General features: G+C 41.1%; 1 protein-coding gene across 3 annotated transcripts in view; it reads left to right on the top strand.

Moving 5' to 3' along the window:
* Positions 1-25,028, top strand: part of LOC133128707 (syntaxin-binding protein 6-like) — a 61,011-nt gene that overhangs the window by 7,081 nt on the left and 28,902 nt on the right. For 2 of the 3 annotated variants that reach the window (XM_061242425.1, XM_061242426.1), the window contains exon 2: positions 13,919-14,102. In XM_061242425.1, the coding sequence (XP_061098409.1) occupies positions 13,949-14,102 (154 nt within the window). In that variant the 5' untranslated portion in view covers positions 13,919-13,948. Of the gene's footprint in view, positions 1-1,742; positions 1,950-13,918; positions 14,103-25,028 lie in introns of those variants that run through there. The other variant, XM_061242424.1, reaches the window with a different exon arrangement.

Consider the following 25,028-nt stretch of genomic DNA (forward strand, 5'->3'; position numbering starts at 1 on the left):
AAAAATAAAAAATATGTTTTTTGTTAAAATAAATAAAATAAATATATTTATTGTTTTTTTTTAAATCTCTCTCTTCTCTCAAATTATTGGGGAGGCCAGGCCTCCTCCACCTCTATGGAGGAGCCTCCACTGCTATTAAGTATTATACTTTTAGACAAATGTGAAGTCCACAGCTGCTCCCATCTGACTGACCTGGAAAGGAGGGACTTTGGTGAGCATATTTAAAAAGTAAATTAACTGGATGTATTGTTATGCCAAAATACTATATGGATCAATACAGTGACAGATGATCAAGAACTACTGATAATGAGGAGTCCTGGTGTTTCAGTAAATCCATTATGGTTGCTTTTAAAAATTAAAATTAAATGCATACCCCCTTTCATTTGGTAACAATTTAGAGGTTTTCAGTTATGCAAATGAGCTGCTAATGAGCTGTCTGTAGCACGGGTGGGCAATTCCAGTCCTGGAGGGCTGGTTGCAGGTATGCAGGTTTTTGTTTCCACCAATTACTCTGGCTAAATGAGCTAATTGGCCGTATACACCAACACTAGTTCACTGAGATTAGATCCCAAACTATATCATACAGGGACCCAATAACAGTCTTTGACTGGCATTCAAGAAATGTAGCTAAAATGTCAGATGGCATAAATTCATTAATTCATTCATTATCCTAACCTGCTTATCCTGAACAGGGTCGCAGGGGGCTGGAGCCTATCCCAGCACACATTGGGTGAAAGGCAGGAATACACCCTGGACAGGTCACCAGTCCATCGCAGGGCACACACACACCATTCACTCACACCTATGAGCAATTTAGACTCTCCAATCAGCCTAACCTGCATGTCTTTGGACTGTGGGAGGAAACCAGATTACCCAGGGGGAACCCACGCAAACATGGGGAGAACATGCAAACTCCACACAGAGAGGCCCCGGCCAACGGGGATTCAAACCCAGGACCTCCTTGCTGTGAGGCGGCAGTGCTACCCACTGCACCATCCGTACCGCCCAGATGGCATAAATGTTAGAGCCAATTAAGTAATTAAAGCCAGCAGTTGGCATGAAAACCAGAAACAGATAAGGTCCTCATTGCCAACCTCTGGTCTAGTAATGCATCCCCAGGTCACACTAGAAATACAGCAACAATGGCTTGGAACATGATTTCACAGAAAAGACTAAACAATATTAAAGATATAGGTCTATAGATTAAATCTATACCCCCTTTCATTTAGTTACAATTTATAGTTTATAGCAAGTGAAATACTTGTTTCAGGGAATTGAAGTTTCCCAGATTAATAGCACTGTAGGCATGGTGACAACATTCAGCGAAATTGTCAGGGGTAAGTAGACCCTTTCCAATTACTTACAAATAAACAATATACTTGGATACATTACCAAGCGTAGCCTATATATGTTCTATTGTCCGTTTCGTCGCGTTATGTTTAGGTTGCACTAAATTTTAGGTATACCGAAGTTAATTAATGAGTTGGGCTTCGGACTACAACTTTCTTGTAACGTTATCGTATTTCTTGCAGGCTGTCTACCAGCAGAAGTAATGCATAAATACATATTATTTGCCTTTTGTACAACTGTCGTTTAAAAATGCGGCCTACGGTATTTATTAATGTTTTAATTGGACGATGATACTGATTTCGTAGGATAGCCTATTTATAAACATGCACGTGTTGACTTAGTACACGATTACCACACGTGACTAGCTATAAGAGTTTGAAGTGTACAAACTATTTCGTCCGCGCTAGGCTGAACGCAAAGTGAGCTGGAGTCTATAGGTTGGTGTTAAACGGATTGTGAAAAGCAAAATGTTTATAGCTTCAGCAACTAACCGGATCAAATGGATTCAAGGAAACTGATGAACTGACCAAGCATAGCGGCCAAAATAAGAGATATTCCACGTGGAAAGTGTGTTAAACCACTCTGCGAGCTGCTATTAGGTAGGTTTTTGCTGGACTTCATTTCTACAAATAGTATTTCTACATTTAATTCGTGAACTTACCTACCACCTGTTTCGATATGATGGAGTTGATGCAACTTTATTTTAACTGATCTTCCGTGCACCTGTTCAGTAAAAAAACGATATTGTATCGTTAATATTCGATTCATATAACCGTTAGCGAAGTCGCATAACTTCGGTAGTGAAGACCGAGAACTGACAAGAGAGAACAGGGCTAATTAGCCTGCTTTCAGTGGCGTTTGGTGCAGTTTCGTGTTCAAGTGTCTGTGTTTTTGCCTAGCTGAAGAAGGATACTGGACAGTTCTGTAATTTGTTTAGTTGTAAGCCCTTTTCTTTCCTTCAATTTATTATTATTAATGCTACTACTGCTATTAGTAGCGAAAATATAAACATCTGGCTTCATGATCGTAGATGAAGTGGCCCAATCCAGATATGTAATTCACAAGTCCACGCTCAGTAAGTTTCCAAAACGCCACCCTTTCCTAGTGTAAGGACATGAAGTTGGTTTTGTCTAGTTCCCGCAGGTAAATACCAGTTTTTCCAGCTACCGAGGATTTATGACTCGACTGGTTGCCTTGCGTTGAAACGCCTTAGGATAGTTTACATGGCTAACGTGCTCTGCTTTCGAAAACTTCTTGCAATGCGATGGCACCACAGGTGGTGGATATGGTAAAATCTAGAATTGCGCAAACATCGGTTTGCGACTAGACAACTGTCTAGCCTACTGTCAAACAAATTAAGGGTAAATAATTTTATGCACGTACGAGTTTTATTTATGGGAATGTGTTCTGAGGGCCGAAGTAGTTGATTGGTCTATCAGGTGCTCAATCAAGAAAGCGGGAATGTGGGGTCATTTCCTCTCCCTTAAGGCCTACAATGAAGTCCATAAGTAGTGCAATATCTGTTCTTTTGGCTTCGTACTCTGGAAGCATATCTGCCAAAATGAAAATGAAATGCGTAAAATGGCAATGCAATTCAATATTTTATTTAAAAGGGGATTTCCACGCTTAATCAGTAACTTTATTCAAATAATTATAATGATCATTGTCTTCATTAAAGACATTCACGCACTAGGCAAAAAAGGTGACGAAATTGAAGATGCAAACGGTCAGACATCCCCTCAAGGGGTCATCGTGCCACTGAACGGAAGTTACAAACCGATATGGAATCGAGCGGTCCACAGGGGGCATTGAGCTGTATAATAACTAATTTATATTGCAGGTCAATGCAGGGGGCCTGGGATTGCCATTGCCTGAAACTCCATTGTTTACTCCTGGTACTGCAGTTGTGTATGCACATTTCCCTATTGAAGTCCATTCAAAACTACGAATTTACCCTGGTCAAATTAAATAATTTTGGACTATACTTTTGAAATCTAAAATTTCTTAATTACTCTCCAGGGACAGATTTTGTTCCTGAGCCACACAGAAGATCTTGTAGTCATTACATTCCAATTTTATTTTTACTGGTTTTACTTCACACTGCACGCACCTTCTATGTGAGCATACCCGCGCATGAACGAGTATGATGCCTATTTCACAAGATGGCCGGAACGAGAGTGGACGTTCTTCCGTAACTGGAGATGCCAGTATCTCAACACCAAAAACCAGGGATGGTATTGCGTTTTCCGAGATCTCCACCCACTCCAGTCACATTGTCCCCAGTGTCGATGAGTTTCATGGTAATGTGAGGTAGTCAAAGTTTGACAAGTGCAGCAATTTATTTTCAGTTATTGAGGCAGACTGGTAGAGGAAATTCTACCATGTAGCCTCAGTAGCTAACGTGGCTAAACTACCTAGCTATAGCAAATTAAACAATCTTGGCATTTCTCAGGGCATCTAATGCATTCTGTTTATACAACAAAGCATTAAGACCGCTTTGGGTGCAAATAGCCACAGAAAATGGATGATTAGCTAATTTTACCAAGCTAAGCTGTGTAAAATGTCAGAAAGCAAAATGCTAGGATCAGGATTATTTAATCACCTCGCCTCTAAAAATATTGGCCTGGATTTTAAGATGTTTGCGACCAGACTCCGTGTGTACAAGTGATGTAGCTAAGTTTGCTCACTATTTTCACTATATTCAACTGTGTAAAGCAAGGTAACTTATCCCTTCCCAGCCCTGCTCACTGGATTTTGTGTGTCCAATTTTTGGCATGAGAAATTACAGCTACCACACAACCCCAAGGCATAATGAATCCACCTCAATGCATCACAGTTGGCTTCAACCGCAGTGTCTGCTGGTTTTTGGTGTGCATCAGCACGCAAAATGAATTTCAAAGTCTTTCATTGGCTAAAGAGTCCACACACCTTGTTCTCAAGGCTTTAATTGGCTGCTGATTGAAAGGAATACTAGCAGACACTGCGGCCCTCCAGGACTGGAGTTCGACACCCCTGGTTTAGAGGAACGCATGGTTGTTAACACCAGACAGAACAGCCACTGCAGTTAGATGCATGGAATTATACTCACCTGACTCATTAAAGCCCTAATGTGTAAATCACCTGGGTCTGGGCCTTTGCAATCAGCTTTTTAAAAAGTAACAAAGAATAATCCAAAAGGTTTCCTTTTGCACAGGGCCTTTGTCTAATTTATAAAATATGAAAACAAAAAGCAATGCTTTAAAATGAGCAGAAAGAAAAATAAGCAGTCTCTTGTTTTAACTCTGTGCCATTTAGAGGTCAGTTTTGCTGTTGATCACATACAGATTAATTGTCACAGACATAAAAATAGCACTACTGGCAGAGATGGAGTAACTAAACATTGCACACAGAGCAAGGACGACTATGGAGTGAAGAGAAGCAAGGATGTGTGGCGGTACTGTGTAGCTACTTTTGCGCTAAGGTGTTCGGAGTTTAATCCACAAAAAAGCGGGCAGAATTGGGTTCGGAGTACATTACATGTAATTTTTTTTTTTTTTTAGTAATGGTAGAAGCATTTGAAAAAATGAGTATGTAGAAATGTACAAAACATGAAGAATCTAAGGTAGAGCAGTAGGAGCAACATAAGCAATGTGCTTCTCCTTCAAACAGGAAGTCCCAGCAACAGGACAGTTAGAACCAAACAATAGGAAGGCTACCAACCCTCCTTTCGGTTTGCTTACCTAGAAATGTCAGAGAGGCCCATCACACAACTTTATTTTTATCATTGCTTGCATGGATTCTTTTAATAAGCTTGTGGCAACTGGTGCTGTGTAGCAACATGTTACCTCTCATAGCCTATTGATCAGAACAGTTCAGAGTTCAGCCAGTAAGCTTTTGTGCTAGTATCCTAACGTTTAACTTTAAACTTGTGCCGATTGTTACAGCATAGCAATGTCTGTTTGTATTGGTCAGAACAAGCTAGCCAGCTTCCCCTTCAATTCAATTCAATTTGAAACTTGTAGGTAGCAAGTTTCAGGCTATTGTTTTGATGTCTTCTGTGACAACGGAAGTAATGAATGGGGAACTAGTGGTGCACAGCTAAAGCAACAGGCCTTGATGCAGGCATCAGTTGCATCACCTGCTGTTGCAGGGTTCTATCCCTGGTCCTGCCAAAGCCGAGGTTGGCTGACACGCGTGGGGCATAATTGGCTCGCCCCTCTGAGGGTGGGTGGAGGTACTCGGCAGGGGCTGTAGGATCACTGTATACAGCAGTGCTGTGATTGCACTCCCACGGCGCCGGAACTTGAGATAATGTGGCTTGTAGAAGGCATATCGGATTTCATAGGTAATGGGACTAATAAATCAATTTTTAAACACTTTCCTGTTGTTAGTCTACATTTTATGAGATTTCAAAATTGTCACAATCAACTGTTTTTGGACATAATACATGAAATTGCCAAGTAAATTTATTTTTTCATGCTCAGGTTGACATTAACAGGGGTTCCAGTTCTCAGGCACGGTGCCGGATTTCTGGTGTTTGGCTTTTTTCTTTTTTTTTCTTTCACAAAATAATATTCTCTCTCTCCAAAAAAAAGCACAATAACCACTTGAAGTGAAGATAATGCATAACTTTACTACTTTCCCCCTAAAATTATAGTATTTACAGGAGGAATTTCATTCTGTGTAATATCAGTATGATAACATCCATTCTTTTGTAACATGCAAGAAATGTCATAACACGGTCCCACGTGTCTTTGTTTTTGTTTTGGATGCATCCTCTCCAATCAAGTTCAGTCTTGCAACCATTTATTCTTCAATTACCAATGGTGTGCTAGTCAGGCAGTTTTTCATTAAATGAGTAGGGAGCTACAGTCAGTCACCATGTCAGTCTTCAAAGTATCCGTTGAAACATGGAAGCAAAGTTCATTCAATCTCAGGAAGACACAAGCCCAATTGAGAGGGGAGGGAAAAATGTATGGAGATGGGCTTGGGTTGAAGAAAATGGTGGGGATGGGCAGCTGCTTAACACTTATTGCAAGAAACTCCATGAAGTTTGTCGTTTCTGCATGGTATGTGACAGGAAACGTATACACGACAGTGCAATGTTTCTGACAAGTTGGAGGAAAAAAGGTAGGTTTTCTTTAAAGGCTGAGTCTACAAGCCTGAACATGGATATAATTCTTAATGTCCAAGTTGACTATTATTATTATCTTGGCAAAGTTATAACACAGCATCTAGCATATTCAGTGGTTTATTGTTAAGGCGGGCCACCTTAACAAAAAACAGCCCCGCCTTAACTAAAGTTGGATTCAATTAAAATTGGTTAAAAGAAAAAATACGAAATAAGAAATCCGATGTCGAACAGCGGCATTTGCCAATTTAAAATGACATTGCGCAGTTTGTCATTGAATCGTTATGAAATTGGAAAGTGTCTAATCGTAGCTCCATAAAATACCAGCATAACTTTTCTAATATTATGAACCTAATTGTTTTGTCATGGTATTGCGAAACCGTGAATATTGCATATCTGTTTGTTGACATTTATAAGTAGACTAGCGGCTATTTAGAGCATTTAAATACCACCACCTTAACAGAAGAATTTCAGATTATTCTAAACAATATATTTCAGACATTTCATTATTTCCTGCTTTAAGCCCTGCATTACTGTGGAATTGCCCATAAACACAGACAGAGGGTGAGTCAACATGTCAGTGAGCCTTTTTCAATGATAAAAAGGGATTAGTAACAATTTAACACAAAAATTGTATCTATTATGCTGCGTTTAAGTCATGCTTGTTTGTTCAGTTCCTGTTAATGACATATTGTGTAATTAAATGCGTATCTTGTTCAGCTTTTAACCCTTTTTCAAGCATTAGGATTTAAATGTTCTTCAGGCAGTTTGCAGTCTCATTGCATGTATTTCATGAGACATAACCAGCTGCACTTGTAGCCTATCACCCTGGTCATTTGCCTCCAAAATAGGGTAACTCCATTTAGGAGGGAGGACTAAGGTATTAAAGGTTTGAAAAGGTGTGTTTTTAGTCTGTCAAAATAGGGGGAGGGATTCTGCTGTCCTGACAGTGGTAGGCAAGTCATTCCACCACTGAGGAACCAGAACGGAAAACAGGTGTGAACGTGCACCTCGACCGCCAGGTGCTCGTAGTGAGGGAACCATAAGGTGGTGGTCTAGCTGGGGAGTAGGGAGTGATTAATGATTGGATGTAAGGTGGGGCAGTCCCCTTAGCAGCCTGAAATGCCAATACTAGGGCCTTGAATCAGATGCGTGCGGCAATAGGAAGCCAGTGGAGGCCAATGAGGAGTGGGGTGACATGAGCCGACCTGGGCTGACTGGTGATCAGGCAGCATTCTGGACCAGCTGGAGGGGCTTGATGGTACAGACTGGACTAGGAGCTGGGTGGCTTTCTTCATCAGGAGAGGATGGATACGGCATATATTGTAGAGGTAGAACCTGCAGGTTCTGGCAGTGGAGGATACATGAGGAGCGAGGGTGAGGTGGTTATCAAGAGTCACCCCAAGATTCTTTGCCATACGGGAGGAGGAAACTACGAAGTCCTCAACAGTCAGTGAGAGGTCAATTGACGGAGAGGACTTAGGGGTGTAGAGAAGCTCAGTTTTGGCAAGGTTAAGCTTCAGGTGGTGGGAAGTCATCCACGCAGTGATATCAGCCACGCAGGCAGAGATCTGTGTGGTGACTTGGGTATCGGGGGGGGGGGGGAAGGAAATAAAGAGTTGGGTGTCATCGGCATAAGAGTGATAAGCCATGGGAAGAGATAACAGAACCAAGAGACATGGTGTATAGCGAGAAGAGGAGAGGACCAAGAACTGAGCCCTGCGGGACTCCAGTTTGTAGGGGGTGAGGGTCAGAGACTGAACCCCTCCAAGTGGTAGGAGCGACCAGAGAGGTAGGAGGAAAACCAAGCGAGTGCAGACCCTGTGACACCCATCCCAGACAGCGATGAGAGCAGAATCTCATGGTTGACTGTATCGAAGGCGGCCGACAGGTCGAGGAAGATGAGGACAGAGGAGAGGGATTTGGCTTTAGCAGAGCGGAGTGCCTCAGTGACCGCGAGCAGGGCGGTCTCAGTGGAGTGGCCACTCTTGAAGCCAGACTGGTTGGGGTCATGGAGATTGTTGTGAAGAAGATGAGTGGACAGTTGGGAGCAGACCGCCCTTTCCAGAGTCTTGGCGAGAAAGGGAAGAAGAGAGACAGGCCGGTAGTTGCTTAGAGCAGAGGGGTTTTTTGAGCAGGGGAGTGACTCTGGCCCTCTTCAGGGAAGAGGGCATGGTGCCGGAAGAGAGGGAGGTGTTGATTAGAGAGGAGAGAAAAGGGAGAATGTCATTACATATAGATTGTAGAAGGGGAGAGGGGATGGGGTCAAGAGGACAGGTGGTCGGGCAGTGGGATGTTTCAATGTGTCGGAGTCAGAGAGGGGAGAAAAGGAGGCTAGGGAGTTGGGGAAGGTAGGAGGGTCAGCGGGGGGAGAGGGTTGGGAGAAGGAATTGCGAATGGCGTCAACCTTCTTTTCAAAGAAGGAGACAAAGTCATCAGGTGTGAGTGATGAGGGGGGTGGGGGAGGGGTGGATGGAGTAGTAACCATTTTATTCTGGGTATGTCATTTTCAAGTTTATGTTAAGAAAAGGGGTGATACTTAAGGGGTTAATTAAATTATTAATGTGTGCCTAATTGTTGATTTTGTCAATTAAAATGTTAAATTAAATGATACGATTTGCATTTGCCATTTCATGTACTAGTATTGACATTTACAACTGTCACTTTTGGGGAATATAACTGCAATTTGAATCTTGTATCCTGGACCTTTAAGGCTGGTTGTTTTCCAATGCAATGGAAAGACAGACTTGATTGAATGCTAAAAAATAATAATTTGTGTTCAGAATATCCACATGTAGCATGAGATTGTGTGAATTGTTAAATGTATTCTATTCGTTGGAAATGTTATCTTGCTCACCGTAGATAAAATCTTCAGATTCTGAAACATTTCCTGTAAGAAAATATAAAGTAATTGTGGATGTTTTGTCCTGATTTGGAGTCAAAAGGTTTTGGCAATGTTGTGCAGCTCTTCTCTTCTGTGTATAATGCTGTGTGCTTGCAGACTTGGCTGCAGTCTAACATTCTGTCTGAGTGTGGCAGTGAGGTGTTTTTTCCATTCTGGTAAATGGGGATTGTGAATGCATTTATTTTATTATTATTGTACTTCCCTCTAGGGTCTTTCAGCGAACTTATCCCTGGTTATGGGTATGCACTTTGTTGTACCTCGCTCTGGATAAGAGCGTCTGCCAAATGCCAATAATGTAATGTAATTTATTAATTTGATTTGCCGAAGGAAATGGTCTTAATAAATCCTGTAGACTGTGGAGAGAAACAACAGACTGGTCCTTTCAGCTGTTTGACTCATGGCCCTGTCAGCACAGTCTCTGGCAGGGACCCTCATCTCTTTCTGATTTGCAGTTCCCCCCTGTGTTTTGTCTCTTAAACATGCACTTGTGTCCCCTTCCTGGCAAGTTTGCAAACATTCTATATGTTTAACATGTTTTCCATTTTATTTTTGTACTATTTTTGACTTAAATTACCACCAGTCCCTTCTGAATTGACTGTTCTTTGGCTTTTCCCATTGATGGATGGATAACAAAGGGATTTTGCATGCTTGCCACCTTATTTTTATACTCTAGACTCAGGACGTGAATCCGGACGTGATGGAATGACACAATGTACAGTAGTTCCTTTAGACCGAGTAACTAAATTCAGTAAAATTGTAGTGCCAATTTCACTTACATTTTATTTACAATAATTTTTAGGGGTGCCAATAATTTTGACATTTATAGTTTTCAGAAAACATTTTCAGAAAAAAAGTATATAGTTTATATGTTTATATAAGTATATATGTTTGAACAGAATTAATTACTACTTACAATTAATCCTCCTATTGCTGCAGAAGAAGTTAAGTGCTGCAGGATGTAGCCAGGGTTCAAAGTTATTATTGGCAGTGATGCAAAATCTGTCTCAGGAGGCATCTGTTTGCTTTGGCTGCCTCACGCAATTCTTCCTCTGTAAATTCCAGTTCACAACCGCTAGGTTATATTTTTTCATCAAAATCGAAAAGCTTATCCTTTAACTCGGCGAAGTCAGACCTGTTCGTCATATCACTCAGGCTAGCCTAGGTAGGTTCCGTGATATCTAGATGCTAACGTTACTGTATTTTTGTGGGAGTGTCATGTGATTGCCTGGATCGGTGCCCACCCATAAACCAGTCACTGCATTCAAGGGTGGAGTTTGAGTGCTGGTTACCTTCTGGGTATCAGGCTGGTGATTCGAGCTAAACGTGTCCAGTGACATCATTGTACACGTTTGCCCTTAGAGGTTTTGCCCCATATTTAGGAAATTGCTGCCCTGATGGCGAAGTGACAGTGCTCCTTTAAAATCTGAAATCATTTTGTTTGGCCCACCTAAATGCATTCATAGCCTCCATGAAAATGGCCCTTTAGCTAAACTACAGCCAAAATCAAATGAATTGTCACAGATTATCCATTCTTTGATCAGCTCTGGTTTAGACTGATAGCAGGGTAGATTATTGCAATCTAATCATATTCACAGCTAGGCACAAAGACAATTTCCAATACAAAAACAAATTCACTGTATAAAATCTATTCTGTCAGTTAACCGTGTAAGTCTCACCGGGCTAGCTGAGGGGTTTTTACGCATTTCCATCACTATGGTAACAGGATATACAGTTTGAAAGTGTTAAAACCCACGGTTCTATCTGTATAACATATTTTAAGTTTCCATTTCTTTAGTGACAACAGTTCCTTATTTTGTAATGTGGGTGGTAAAACAAGCATGGGGGGACCACACATCTATGGTAGGATAATGAAGTCAGACCTGCCTTTTCATACAAATAACAGCGATGAGTAAGGGATTTAGCATTTGAGATAAAGCGTAAGGCTCAATGATAGACTGTGCCTATAGCCTGAAGAGTATCAGTCTATTGCGTTTTAAACACAGATATAAATATATAGATATAAATATAATCCATTAATTGAATAGGCCCTAGTCCTTATCTTTGTTAGCACTTGAAATTGTACTTTGCTCTACCTACAAGACCCATCAAACTCCCTGCATGAGGTCATCAGTCTCATTAATTCATTCTCTCAAATATCTGACTACGCTATGAATTGGACAAAATCAACCATTTTACGCATAAATAGTGCCGACTACCAAAAATTAACTATCTCTTCAGAATGATTCCAACCCAGCCCACCACAAAATGGTTTAGTTCATTAAACACCATCACAACTAAATTCTATTGGAAAAATAAAACGAAATAAATTTCCATCTCCGATCTACCATTCCTCAGTGCCTCTATAAAACGCCACAACTGCTTCAAAAACACTGTCATTTCAACAACTCTGAATGCCTGGTGGAAAATTAGCAAAATCTTTAAATTCACAATGGCCCCATGCAAATACACTCCAATATGGCACAATCCTGACTTCTTGATGAACAAAAAACCACTCTCCTTCACCTCATATAAACAAAAAGGTATCGCACATCTTCAACACATCTTTCAGGATGGCACCTTCATCACCTTCCAGGATTTGGTCCATAAGTATAATATTGGGAAAGAGTAATACCTCCAGTACTTTCAATTAAAATCTGTTTTAAAATATAAAATTAAAATAATGAACAACTACTTACAACCACCTCCGCTAATGGATGAAATTAATAAAATAATCAACACCAAAAAAATTATCTCCAAATTATACAAACTAATATCAACCACAGACCTAACAATATCCCTCCCCATCCAAGCCTTGGAAAAAGAAAAAGACTTATCACTCAGCTACAATTCAGACTTCTGGACTCAAATCTGTAGGAACACCTTCACGATGACCACCAATACTAACCTGCAACTAATACAATACAAGGTAATTCACAGAACTCATATCACTCACCAAAAGATGTTTCAAATGGGATTTGTTGACTCAGACACTTGCACTCACTGCTCTTTGAATACCCCAGATAATTACTTCCACTTGACCTGGCTCTGCCCACCAACTCACCATTTCTGGAAACAAGTCACAGACCAAATATCTCATTATGAGCTGTAGCATTCCACTCTGTCCATCCCTTTTTTTTGTTTTGCATGCAGATTACGGTGGGAAGATATTTACAACCAGTGATAAATCCTAAGCAAGGCTCATCATTGAAAAATTTCCTGATTTTATTTATTTATTTATTTAAAAGGACAATTTTGTTTAAACTCATTTCTGCCTGGATTTTTGATTTTCTTGCTGATGTTTCTTTGCCTTTGAAATGTTTTTGGAATGAAAATATTTGATGGATTTGGTAATCAGGACCAGACAATTGAGTTTGAGGTGAAAAGATCTACATGAGATGACCAATCCAAATTTCATCTTTTATTTCTGGTTATTTTTATCTACATTTGTTTAACAACTTCGAACATATCACCATTTGTTGTGATAAAAAAAGAACAACATGTTAGTTTACTGCTGAAATTTGTGTTTTTCACATTTTTAGTCAACCTCTCTTTGGTAGCTTATTACCAAATTAATAATGTTTGTCAAACGGACAAGATCTGACATACTATTTATTTGGCGAAATTTGGCTCATGTGGGAGCTTTTCATAATCTCCCTGCTCTTTCATTCTCCATGTTTTATTTCTTTCACACACCTTCAACAAAGTCAAAAACCAAACTTCATTCCTTTAAAAAAGGTAATGCAGTTGAGCTTTCGCCAAACTTATTCAGTTTGATAACTATAGCTAAATGGGTTAATGATGACGCTAGCTAGCTAACACCCTCTCCAGATCCAAACATTTTGAAACCCGTGTTTACTGTCATTATGGGTTATTGAGTGTCGATTAATGGGCAGTTTTATCTTTAAAATTAAATCTACAACACAATGTGTGCAAAAATTGATCAGGTTTTCTTTGGTTGTTCAATCACCTTGGGTATCTCCATTGAATTCAATGGGCAGCAAGCTCAACAAGCTTGCAAAAGAACTGGCTATTTCTCATTTTCCAATTCTTCACCACCTGGCTCCTCTTACCCTCCTCATATTTTTGATTTCCAGAGACTGCCTTGGAAGTTCTGCTCTTAATCGTTTCTGCTGATTCCACAAATTTGTCCTGCAGAACCTCCAACCTACCATTATCTATATATTTTGCTCCAACATGGACCATTACATTACATTATTGGCATTTGGCAGACACTCTTATCCAGAGCGACGTACAACAAAGTGCATACCCATAACCAGGGCTAAGTGCGCTGTGATCGCTGTGAAGTGGGACCATGATCACTTATATTTGTCTGGCTGTTGTACAGCCAAGCACAAAGCATTGTGCGAGACACCAAGAACAGGGCATTTTGGTGGTGGAGCAGAATATAGTCTGCAACTATTCCCAAGATTACATTTAATTGAATGCATTTTGAAATTGTGAATGGTGTCCAGGAGTAATTGTTGTCCTTACGTATGTACCAGATATCATTATGGTTAGCATTGTTCTACATTCTCTTACACTCTTATCTGAAGAGAGGAAGAGAGAATGGTGTCAACCGCACTATGACTGCAAGATCTGCCATCAGCAAGGAGATATTTGCTCCACGGGATGAGAGGATGCTTGCTCTCGCGGAGGTCAAGAGGCGAACAAAGAAAAAGATTCCCTTTCTGGCAACTGGTGGTGTGGGAGACTACAGTACCTTCATATGCTTGTCAGGTAATCAAATCATATTTTTTACATTTGAATTTATGCTATAACGCATGTCTGCTTTTAATGGTGTGGGTGTGTGCATGCAAGTCTATATGAGGGAATATATAGAACTTACTCATGTCTACTCACAAACTTGCCTCAGTTATCTGCTCTGGTATGTAAAGAATGCAGCCCATTTCAATAAGGTTGGTATTTCAATAAGGGTGGGATGAGAACTACTACGGACTCTCTGTTAACAACTCCCTCCACACCCCTTCTCCAAAGCTGTAGCGCCTACAGTTGACCCCTCCCCCTGCAACCAAGGTTTTTGTTTAGGAATTTTATGCCTCTACACAGTGCTCAGTCTGTAGCCTGCGGCAAGCTTAAATGTTAATGCATTTGATCATATTAATCAGGTGAATATACCCGCTATATGTCCCCTTTATTGTAATTCACTGTCCAAGGATTATAGTGACTGGGACAGGCTGAATAAGGACACAGTAGGTCCGTGAATGGTCATGTTACCGCAGTGGAGGCCTGTGATCTGATATATGTAATGTCTGGCTGTCTGCATTCCCTTTATCTATTTGTTCCAAAAGGCAGGTGTTGGGAGGAAACTCTTTGGCTATAATAGGACTTTTTGAGAAATAAATATATTGTGTAATTTCTATCCCATCTAATTGCATGTTTTCCAAAATGGGGAAAAAAAATCCATTCCAGGATATAAATTATGTGTAAATGTTCATAACCCGCTGAATCTATTTTTCCATTGTGTTGACATGTTTAGCAGGCTGTGTGAGGGTTGTGTGTTGAGGACAATTCGCTTTTAATGATGTGGCACATCGCATTTGTACTTGTGACCTTGAAAGAATGTGTAGGCAGTAACTGCCCCATCATGCTCCCATCTCCTGCCGAATGGCTGAAGCTAAGCAGCTGTGGGATTCGTTAGTACTTGGATGGAAAAAAAGTTGCTGCTGGAACTGGTGTTGGAGGGCTAGTAGGGAGTGATCTTCCCTCTGGTCAAAGTATTCCCAATGCCTCAACGCAGTGATGGGGACACTGCTATAGGAGAGGCCGTCCTGACTCACTGTGACCATTAAATATCGCATGACACTTTTTGCAAAGAGTAGGGGATTTCCTGGTGCTGTGGCTAAATTCCCAGCCCTGGCTCTTTCAACCTGCCACCTAAGCATTCCCTGATTCATTTGTCAAAAACAGTGTTCTCTCCCTCTATACTTCAGCTCGTGTGCGGTGAGCATTCTGGTGCAAAATGGTGGGTTGGCGGGTGCTACACATTGGTATTGATTGAGGCAAGTTTTCCCCTTATCACTGTACACGCTTTGTGTGTTTGTAAAAGTGCTATATAAAATAATGATCTATCTATGTGGACTGGGGGTTTATTTTGCTTGAATTTGCATCTGCTTGATATTGATAAGGCATAATAGCTTTTGCTACATCCAGGTTTTTACCGGGGGTCATAAAATAGGGATGGGACATTTTTTGGTTACCACCTTGGAATAAAAACCAAAGTTGTATGCACACCTGACTGGCAGTGCACAAAATAAAAAAAATCAAGAAAACAGTATGACTACTGAGATGAACTCAATATACTGAACATGTGAAAAATACTTTTTAAATGTTTCAATGGAATCAACCAAGATTAATAAAAATCTTTATAAAAATCATGGTTCCGCAATTATTGGCACCCTTGGTTTAGTACTTGGTGCATTCACCTCTGGCAAGGATAACGGCATGGATTATTTTACTGTAATGCTTGTCTTGTCTCATCAGTTCTCCCCAGCAACACTGTGATTTTTCTAAGAATGCTATGAGCTTGTGAGCATGGGATTGCTTCACTCGCAGGCACTAAGCAAACAACTGAACCAGCACTGTTCTTTTTGGCTGTGACCCCTCCCCTCTGCACACATTTTCACCCTGTAGGACCTCAAACACCCAGCCATTGTTACTGAAAGCCGTTCACGTGGTCTGTCAGTGAAGGACACAGCCAGTCACAGATGCTGTACTAAACAGACTGTGCCCCCCCCCCCCCCCCCACACACACACGCACACGCACACACGCACACACTATGCAGATGAAAGCAATAATGCCTTCTTTCATAAATAGATATGGGAAGATGAGGCTTGCGCTGTCCACTTTCCGTTCCACATTTTAGGGATTGTTTGCTTTTTAAGGGATGACATGGCTTGGGGTGGAAAGGCCACAGGTTCAGTTCGTTCTACTTGCTGCATGTAATCCTCAGTTTACAGGAGTGATGTGGCATATCACATTTGTCTATGTGACTTTTAGAATGAAAACCTGTTGGAACAGCTTAAACCAGAAATTAACTGAAATCTTAGCAGTGCTGTCCTCCTCCTCTTCCTCTTCCCCTGTTTAATTCCATTAAAACTTGCCTGTGACATAAGTGCACAGTGGTCCGAGTTTAACAAGGTGTGAATGCGTTAAGATGTTTCTCAGTGGCTTATGCTTTGGGATTTAACCAGTTTAATGCAACCACATAGCAGACAACATAATGATATGACACTCTTTGTTACTTATCTCTACCCTAAAACTAGTGGTTTTATTGAACCAGTCCTGAGACCAGCCAGAACTTCATAGTTGTGAGCTGGGAAGTGGTCAATTCCATGGTAACTCGCATTCTGTGTAATGGGATGTTGACAATTTTGATGCTGGTGTTTTGTTCCCTAGTCACTTTAGTGGTATATTAGAATGACAGTTTGTGAAATTCTCCTCATACTGAACAACCATGGTGCAAATTCTTCTGACTTTTTAGGGTATTGGCGAGTAAGTTGCAAGATCACATTTTTATATTTACATCAATGACCACAGTAAGCATATGCACTATTTTGGTACCTTGCCTTACGGTAACTCACACTACATTGTCCAATAAGAAAAGTATTATTTATGTGTAAATGAACATATAATTCATACAATTCTGCTCATAACTAAGTAACCAAACCTGCCGAAAATGGTAACCCTCATTACATATGGAATGTGTACAACTCTCATTTCAGTTTTATGTGAAAATGTGATGACTTGCCTGTGTCTTGATTTTTACATTTAGAAAATCGCTAATTCTACCAATTCAATCCATGCCTTAAGGAGTGAAAAACCTGATGTTTCTGGAACTCATGTTACATGGTCCAAATGCAAGAAATTCTCCCCATGGTAAGAATTATTACAGATTGGTCACTGATTTTATTTAATTTTTTAAATAAATTCAAGGACTCATTCAAATAACATGTTATTTAAAATGACTCCCGTTTTGTACAGTATATCTGTACAGTTTTATCAACATTTTGGAAAATATTGGACCAGATTCAATTTCTTTGCTCCACATAACTAGAAATCATATTCCCCACAAGAATGCATTTCAGTCATGTCCACTCTTTCCCAAATGTTTATGATAGTGTTTTTTTGGGGGGGGGGATTTTGTTCTCTTATCTTGTCTGTGTGAAACGATTAAATCCAAGCATTAATGTTGTAGTCATGTTTGAGAATTCAGTCCCCTCAAAAAGTATTGGAACAGCAAGGTCAATTCCTTTTGTTTTTGCTAAACAGAATTGAGTTTTAGGTTAAAAGATGTACATGAGATGACTGATCTGAATTTCCTATTCCTGAATTTTTATTTCCTGGTATTTTTATCTAGAGTTGTTAAACAAATTAGAACATTTCGCCTTTTGTATCAGGCCACCCAATTTTTTGTTCAGCTAAACAATAAATAGTTCTGAATGTCTACTCTTGGTTTTAGCCTTTGGTTTTGCCTGTGAAGACTGCATTTGTGTTTGAGAAGATAAACCAACATGAAGACCAGAGAGTTGTTTTTGGAAGAAGCATTGGGGCTAGCTTGAACTTGGAAACCGCTGGTGTACTGAGGAACAGACATTGAACAGATTGACCAAGGAAAACAACAGCATTTGATGACGAACATTGTGGGAGCTGTGAAGAAATCAACCATTCGAAGACCTAGAGGGCACTAATATACAGTTGAGGCCAAAATTATTAGCCCCCCTTGTGAAATCAGACACAACCTTTGATTTCTCCATGGAAATTACCATTAACAAGTGTTTTATAGTTTTTGTTTCCAAAATATCAAAGACAAAATGCTAATTAAGTTTGATTAGAATATTTTATTGATGCACTGAGTTGAAACAAGAAAAGGCAAAAATGACACAGCCAAAATTATTAGCTCCCTGGCCATTAATAGTCAATAGTGTACCCTTTCTGGGCCACAACTGACAACAACCTCTTAGAGTAGTTCTATAGTTGGCACATGTCTCTTGAGGGATTTTGGCCCATTCTTCCATTTCAAATTGTTCCAGCTGGTCCAAATTGCGTGGTTTCCGAGCATGGACATTCACTTTGAGCACCCGCCACAGATTCTCAATAGGATTGAGATCTGGGCTCTGTGCGGGCCACTCCAGGACCTTGGTTTTGGTGTCCTTTAAGAACTGTTGGACCAATTTTGAGGTATGTCTTGTTGGAAGACCCAGCGACGACCTAAGCCTAGATTAAGAGCAGATTTCTTCATATTATTCCTCAAAATGTCAATATAATTTCTTTTTTTCATGATGCCATGCACTAGAACAAGGCTCCCTGTGCCTGAGGCTGCAAAACAGCCCCACAGCATGATGCTCCCACCACCATGTTTAACTGTGGGAACTGTGTTCTTAGGGTTGAAGGCCTCACCCTTTCTTCGCCAAACATAAGCAACATCCATGTGCCCAAACCGTTCCAGTTTAGTCTCATCAGACCAAAGGACAGACTTCCAAAACTCATCTTTACCTTTCAAATGTTCACGGGCAAACCTCAGTCTGGCTCTGATGTGCCGCTCTGAGTAAAGGGGTTCTTCTGGGACGATGGCCCTGAAGCCCACCACGATGAAGAGCCCTCACAACTGTGTTCCTAGAAACATTAACTCCAGAAGAGGCCAGGTCCGCAACAATCATCTAGGTAGATGCCCGGGGCTTCTTGCTGACATCTGACTATTTTCCTCTCCAGAGTTCTTGCGCTTTCGACCACGCCCAGGTTTGTTTCTTACAGAATTTGTCACCTTGTACTTTGCAATGATGCAATTGTAGGGGAAAATTCACAGAACGAAAGATCTCCCTCCTAAAAGCATGATAACCAATCACAATCAGACTCCACCTTAGTGAGCAGGCTGGTTCCTCCAAAACTCTTGACGATGTGTGCTAAAACTTTATCAATATATCTGTATTTAAGTATGATATGTACCCTGTATAGTTTCAAACTGATTAACTGCTAAATTGTGCTAGGATTACACAGTGAGCCCAGCCAGCTGGCAGGGGGGGGGGGCCGTCTTGAACTGTGTAGACCAAACTGTCAAGGACACGGGCAGAGCAAGATATGACTATACAGCTGATTTCTCCGGGACTCTCGATGTTTTATGCCAGGAGTGTATCTATTTGACCTAGAACATTAATTATAGCTGAGCTTATGAAAACGCAAGAAACCACAGTGAAAACTGTTGAAATGAGAGCAAAGAATGCTACGTACATTTATTCCCTTAGAAGAGAATAATTAATCAAATGTTTAGTATGTCTGCATATTAGAAAAGTATATTAGAAGTGAATATTAATGAAATGTTTAGTTTGTCTGTATATTTTCAATGATTTCTGCTGCTTAGTTTGTCTTATAAAAAGCGAAAGATACAGAGTGACGTGTATGGATGACGTGTTAGAGGGAGGGCATCCAGAACTTTCTGAGGTCTGGTAGTTTGCCAAGAGCAGGTGCGGGGTGAAGTGAGGACACGTAGTTGGCAGAATGCCCTGAACTTTGTACAGAGTTGGCAGAGCATAAGGACCGTTGGCAATTTGCCACAATGACGTTGTGGGAGGAGCGTTGGGAGGAGTTACGATAAGAAAAGTGTGGGTGATTTGCCAGAATGAGGTTTGAGGAGGAGTTGTAGGTGGAGTAACTGTGTATAAAATGGGTGTACAAATGCCAGTCGGGGTTCAGTTCTGGAGAGCTGATCCGGCTTTATGCACGTGTGCTAATAAAGTCTGATTTTCCTGAAGATCTTGCTGCCTGGTGTCGTCTTTTCCCTCGCGAAGATGTTTTTCGACAAATTGAAGATTTGGACTCTGTCGTTTCCTAGACACGACATTTGGGGGCTCGTCCGGGATACGAAAGAGAAAGAGAAGCTCCCGGCGACTGGAGACCAGGGCGGAGAGTACTTTTTGATAGGCTGCAGCTGCAGCTTATCAGGGAATGAAAGTATTCAAGGACTCTGATCTCCTCTCCCGGACGCCGGAGGCAACATTCTCTCGTATAATTAACCCGGCAACTAAATTAAGGGGAAAAACGTAGCAAACTTTTCAGGAAACGTGTGCGAGGTGAACTGTGAGTAAACGGTGTGAGAATGTATTAATTGTGTTGGAAAATGTTTTTTTAGCAGAACTTGTATTAAGTCTAAAAAAGTATATTGATACTGCGGACTGAAGTTATATTGTTGCTGCTAACGGTTTTAAGTTGTTAAGAGAAATTACTGTTACGCTGTGCTGATGCTTCGAAGGCTTGTGCAAATATAATGTTGTATTGAGGCAACAAAGATAAAAATAACGCTGTGCTGAGGCTTAGAATGCTTGTGCGTGTGCGGATATAACGTTGTATTGAGACAACGGAGGTCAAAATCGTTATTTATGCATGTGTAAGATAAGAAACGCAAAGGGTGAATAAAAGTATTAATGGGAGAAAATACAGGCTCTGGCGGAAAAATAAAGATAAAATATATAATAATATAGATAATAATAGGGAAAATAAAGGTTAAAGACATAATAATATAGATAATAATAGGCGGAAAAAATATAAATAAATAGATAATAATATAAAAGTATTACGGGCAGTATATGAAAATGAAAAAGGGAAAGAAAACTGCGATTGAGATAATAGCGGGGGTGTATCTTAAATGTATACAGGAGATAGAAACTATCTCCGATAAGTGGAAACAAAAAAAGAACTAAGAAAATGGTGGCAAAATGGCCGTTTGATAAGAAAAATATGCGGAGGAGAAGGAGAGTGTAATGGCGGCGGGTAGAAACTGAAGCGAAGAGGCGACTCCGCCTCCGTATGACGTGTGGCCTTGGGAAGGAGGAGTGTGGAGAAGGGGGGTCAAAACAGGTGCAGAGGGACTTAGCTGGGTGATACAGAACTATAATTTTTTAAAAATAAAACAAGAACAACACAGAAACCCATACGGTTTCGCGATAAGGAGGAACTCCCCAAAATAGTAGGGCCATTATTAATTAGGGCTGCTGTACCTCGATACATTCCCTGGTCCACTCAGGGCATGCAACATGTAATAACAAATCTCCCTGAGTTACAGAGTGGAGTGAGCCACTGGTTCAGGGTGCTGGAGAAGGAGATGAGCGGCTGAATCTTGGCTGTCGGGGGCCTGAAGGCTCTCCTGGGGAAGGTTGTGGGGATGGAAACAATGCTGGACATATTCCAGCAGGCTGGCGTTGTCAGAGCCCAGATGCAAACCTACAGCAGTGGACAGTGGGCCATTTGACAATGTACGTGCTGCGCAGGTGGAGGCTGATAACCGAAAGGGACGCACAAACAGATCCCATAATGCCATAAAGCCTTACGGGAGGGGATGTCACCAGGAGTGGGGTGCCGCCTCGATGAGGTGGTGGGAATGAACACCATGACACACAGGGAGTTTGTGGATCATGTGGCGCACGCTGTAGAGACAGCGAGAAGAGGAAAAAAGCTGGAAGATCAAGCTAAAGACATTCAAAGAAAACTACTGTGCAGCTGAAGGAGCTGGAAGCCAAAGAACAAAAGCACCCCCACACCTGAACCATGGAGCAGCCCAATGGCGCCCCGGCCAGCGGTGGTCTACAACTTCTCCGGCATCCCTCACCCAGTGGCCATGCAAGGTAATATACAAGGGGGGGAACTACAAATGGGTGGGAACCAAATGAAGGGAGGGCCAGGGAATGGTGGGCAAACCAATCAGTGGACAGGGCAGCAGAATCAGCGCACTTTTGATGATGCTGGTAGTGGTAGTATTTATGATAGCTGGTATTTATCTGATTCTAATTGGAGTAGATAATCAAAGTAAAAATAAAAGTAAACTTGGTGAACTTAGAGTAGTAACACATAGAACCAGACGCCTTCCTAAAGGTTCTTTGTCTCTTTTTATTTTCTTGCTCATGTGAGCTTGTGGGTGAGGGACGTTGTCCCCGGTATTTGTATTTTTGGTTTGTGTTTTTTCCTGAGCTGCGTCTCATGGTTCTTTATTTCCGTGCCTAGTGTTTTTTCTGGGTTGTATGTTGTTATTTTGGTTTTGGTTTTTTAGGGTCATTTTATTCCAGCTTACAGCTGGGAGTGCCAGAAGCACCAACAGTGCCCCAGCGGACCCAGTACGAGAATTGCAAGCCGGCTCACCAGTGGAAGGACGTGCAGACCACATCCACTGGTTGGAAGATCAAGCCAGCTCACCAGTGGAGGGACGTGCAGACCACATCCACTGGTTGGATCCAGGAGCCCACCTGTTACATGGACTATGGCAATTCCTCGTGCTACGAATCAACGTGTTAAGTGTGTGATAATTTTAATAGTTGAGTCACTTAGGATAATACATACAGCTGTGATACGGCTATGGCCAGTCAAATTACGCGGGATGCACTTGTGCAGATAGTGTTGGAGGAACCATGGAAACGCCGTTATATTGAGGAGTCTGAGGCAATTGGATGCTGCTATAGCAGCAGGGGATGTGCAGGAACCCAACTTAGTATGGTGCATTGGCCAAGGGAGATATTCGGGGCCATAGGTTTTGACCCCGAAAGGGGGGAATGTAGGGGAAAATTCACAGAACGAAAGATCTCCCTCCTAAAAGCATGATAACCAATCACAATCAGACTCCACCTTAGTGAGCAGGCTGGTTCCTCCAAAACTCTTGACGATGTGTGCTAAAACTTTATCAATATATCTGTATTTAAGTATGATATGTACCCTGTATAGTTTCAAACTGATTAACTGCTAAATTGTGCTAGGATTACACAGTGAGCCCAGCCAGCTGGCAGGGGGGGGGGGCCGTCTTGAACTGTGTAGACCAAACTGTCAAGGACACGGGCAGAGCAAGATATGACTATACAGCTGATTTCTCCGGGACTCTCGATGTTTTATGCCAGGAGTGTATCTATTTGACCTAGAACATTAATTATAGCTGAGCTTATGAAAACGCAAGAAACCACAGTGAAAACTGTTGAAATGAGAGCAAAGAATGCTACGTACATTTATTCCCTTAGAAGAGAATAATTAATCAAATGTTTAGTATGTCTGCATATTAGAAAAGTATATTAGAAGTGAATATTAATGAAATGTTTAGTTTGTCTGTATATTTTCAATGATTTCTGCTGCTTAGTTTGTCTTATAAAAAGCGAAAGATACAGAGTGACGTGTATGGATGACGTGTTAGAGGGAGGGCATCCAGAACTTTCTGAGGTCTGGTAGTTTGCCAAGAGCAGGTGCGGGGTGAAGTGAGGACACGTAGTTGGCAGAATGCCCTGAACTTTGTACAGAGTTGGCAGAGCATAAGGACCGTTGGCAATTTGCCACAATGACGTTGTGGGAGGAGCGTTGGGAGGAGTTACGATAAGAAAAGTGTGGGTGATTTGCCAGAATGAGGTTTGAGGAGGAGTTGTAGGTGGAGTAACTGTGTATAAAATGGGTGTACAAATGCCAGTCGGGGTTCAGTTCTGGAGAGCTGATCCGGCTTTATGCACGTGTGCTAATAAAGTCTGATTTTCCTGAAGATCTTGCTGCCTGGTGTCGTCTTTTCCCTCGCGAAGATGTTTTTCGACAAATTGAAGATTTGGACTCTGTCGTTTCCTAGACACGACACAATGTACAGCTGTTCTAGACACTGTAAAATGCTTGGAAATGGCGGTATAGCCTTCCCCCTTATTATGAGCCTCCACTATCTTCTTTCTGAGCTCAAGACTGATTTCCTTTGTCTTTGGCATGGTGAATAAGAGTAGTCCCTCTCAATGTGTTTGTCTTTGGAGTCCCTTAAATAAAGCTCAATGCTGATTGAATGCTCAGGTGTTGTTGGGAAGCTAATTGACTGCACAGGTGTGGTTTGAAAGCTAATTGGTTGATTGTATGTGTTTTGAAAGCAAAAATGCACATGGGGGCTAATATTTTTGACCACCCCATTTTTCACTGTATTTGATATAAAGCAAGCCTAAAAATGCATTTTACATTCCAAAATGTACCAAAAGCTACTAAATAGCACTGGTGAATGTTTGATTATATCAAGTTTTAGCAATAATGCAAGCATTTTAGGAAAATGTTCATAATTCCTGGGGGGCTAATAATTTTGGCCTTAACTGTATAGAGACTATACCACAAGATGCAAACCACTCCTCAGAAATGGCAATAGTAACAGCAGGATGAATTCAGAAGTCTCCAAAAACATTCTGTCTGCCAACTTAGGGGGAAATGCAGCTAGACAGTGACCCAAAATACACTGCCAACACAACAAAGGACTTAATTAGGGAGAAAAAGTGCTTTTAATCTGGCCAAGTCAATTACCAGACCTCAACTCAATTGAGCATGCATTTCACCTCCTGAAGAGGAGATTGAAGGGGAAAAAACCCTGAAACAAACAACTGAAAGAGGCTGCAGTAAAAGCGTTACAAAATGGTTACAGCTACAGTTTGGTGATGCCAATGGGTCACAGGCTTGATGCATGCAAGGGATATGCTACCAAATATTAAGTGTTATTTACTTTCATTGATGTAAATACTCTGCTCCAATACTTTTGCTCACCTGACAATTGGGTGATCTGATACCAAAGGTGCTGTGTTCCAAGTAGTTTAACGCATCTAGGTGTAAATACCATGAAATAAAATCTGATATTCTCAACTCGTGTTCATCTTTTTATCTCAACCCCAAATGTG

Source organism: Conger conger, chromosome 5 (assembly GCF_963514075.1).
Source record: "Conger conger chromosome 5, fConCon1.1, whole genome shotgun sequence".
Lineage (NCBI taxonomy): Eukaryota > Metazoa > Chordata > Actinopteri > Anguilliformes > Congridae > Conger > Conger conger.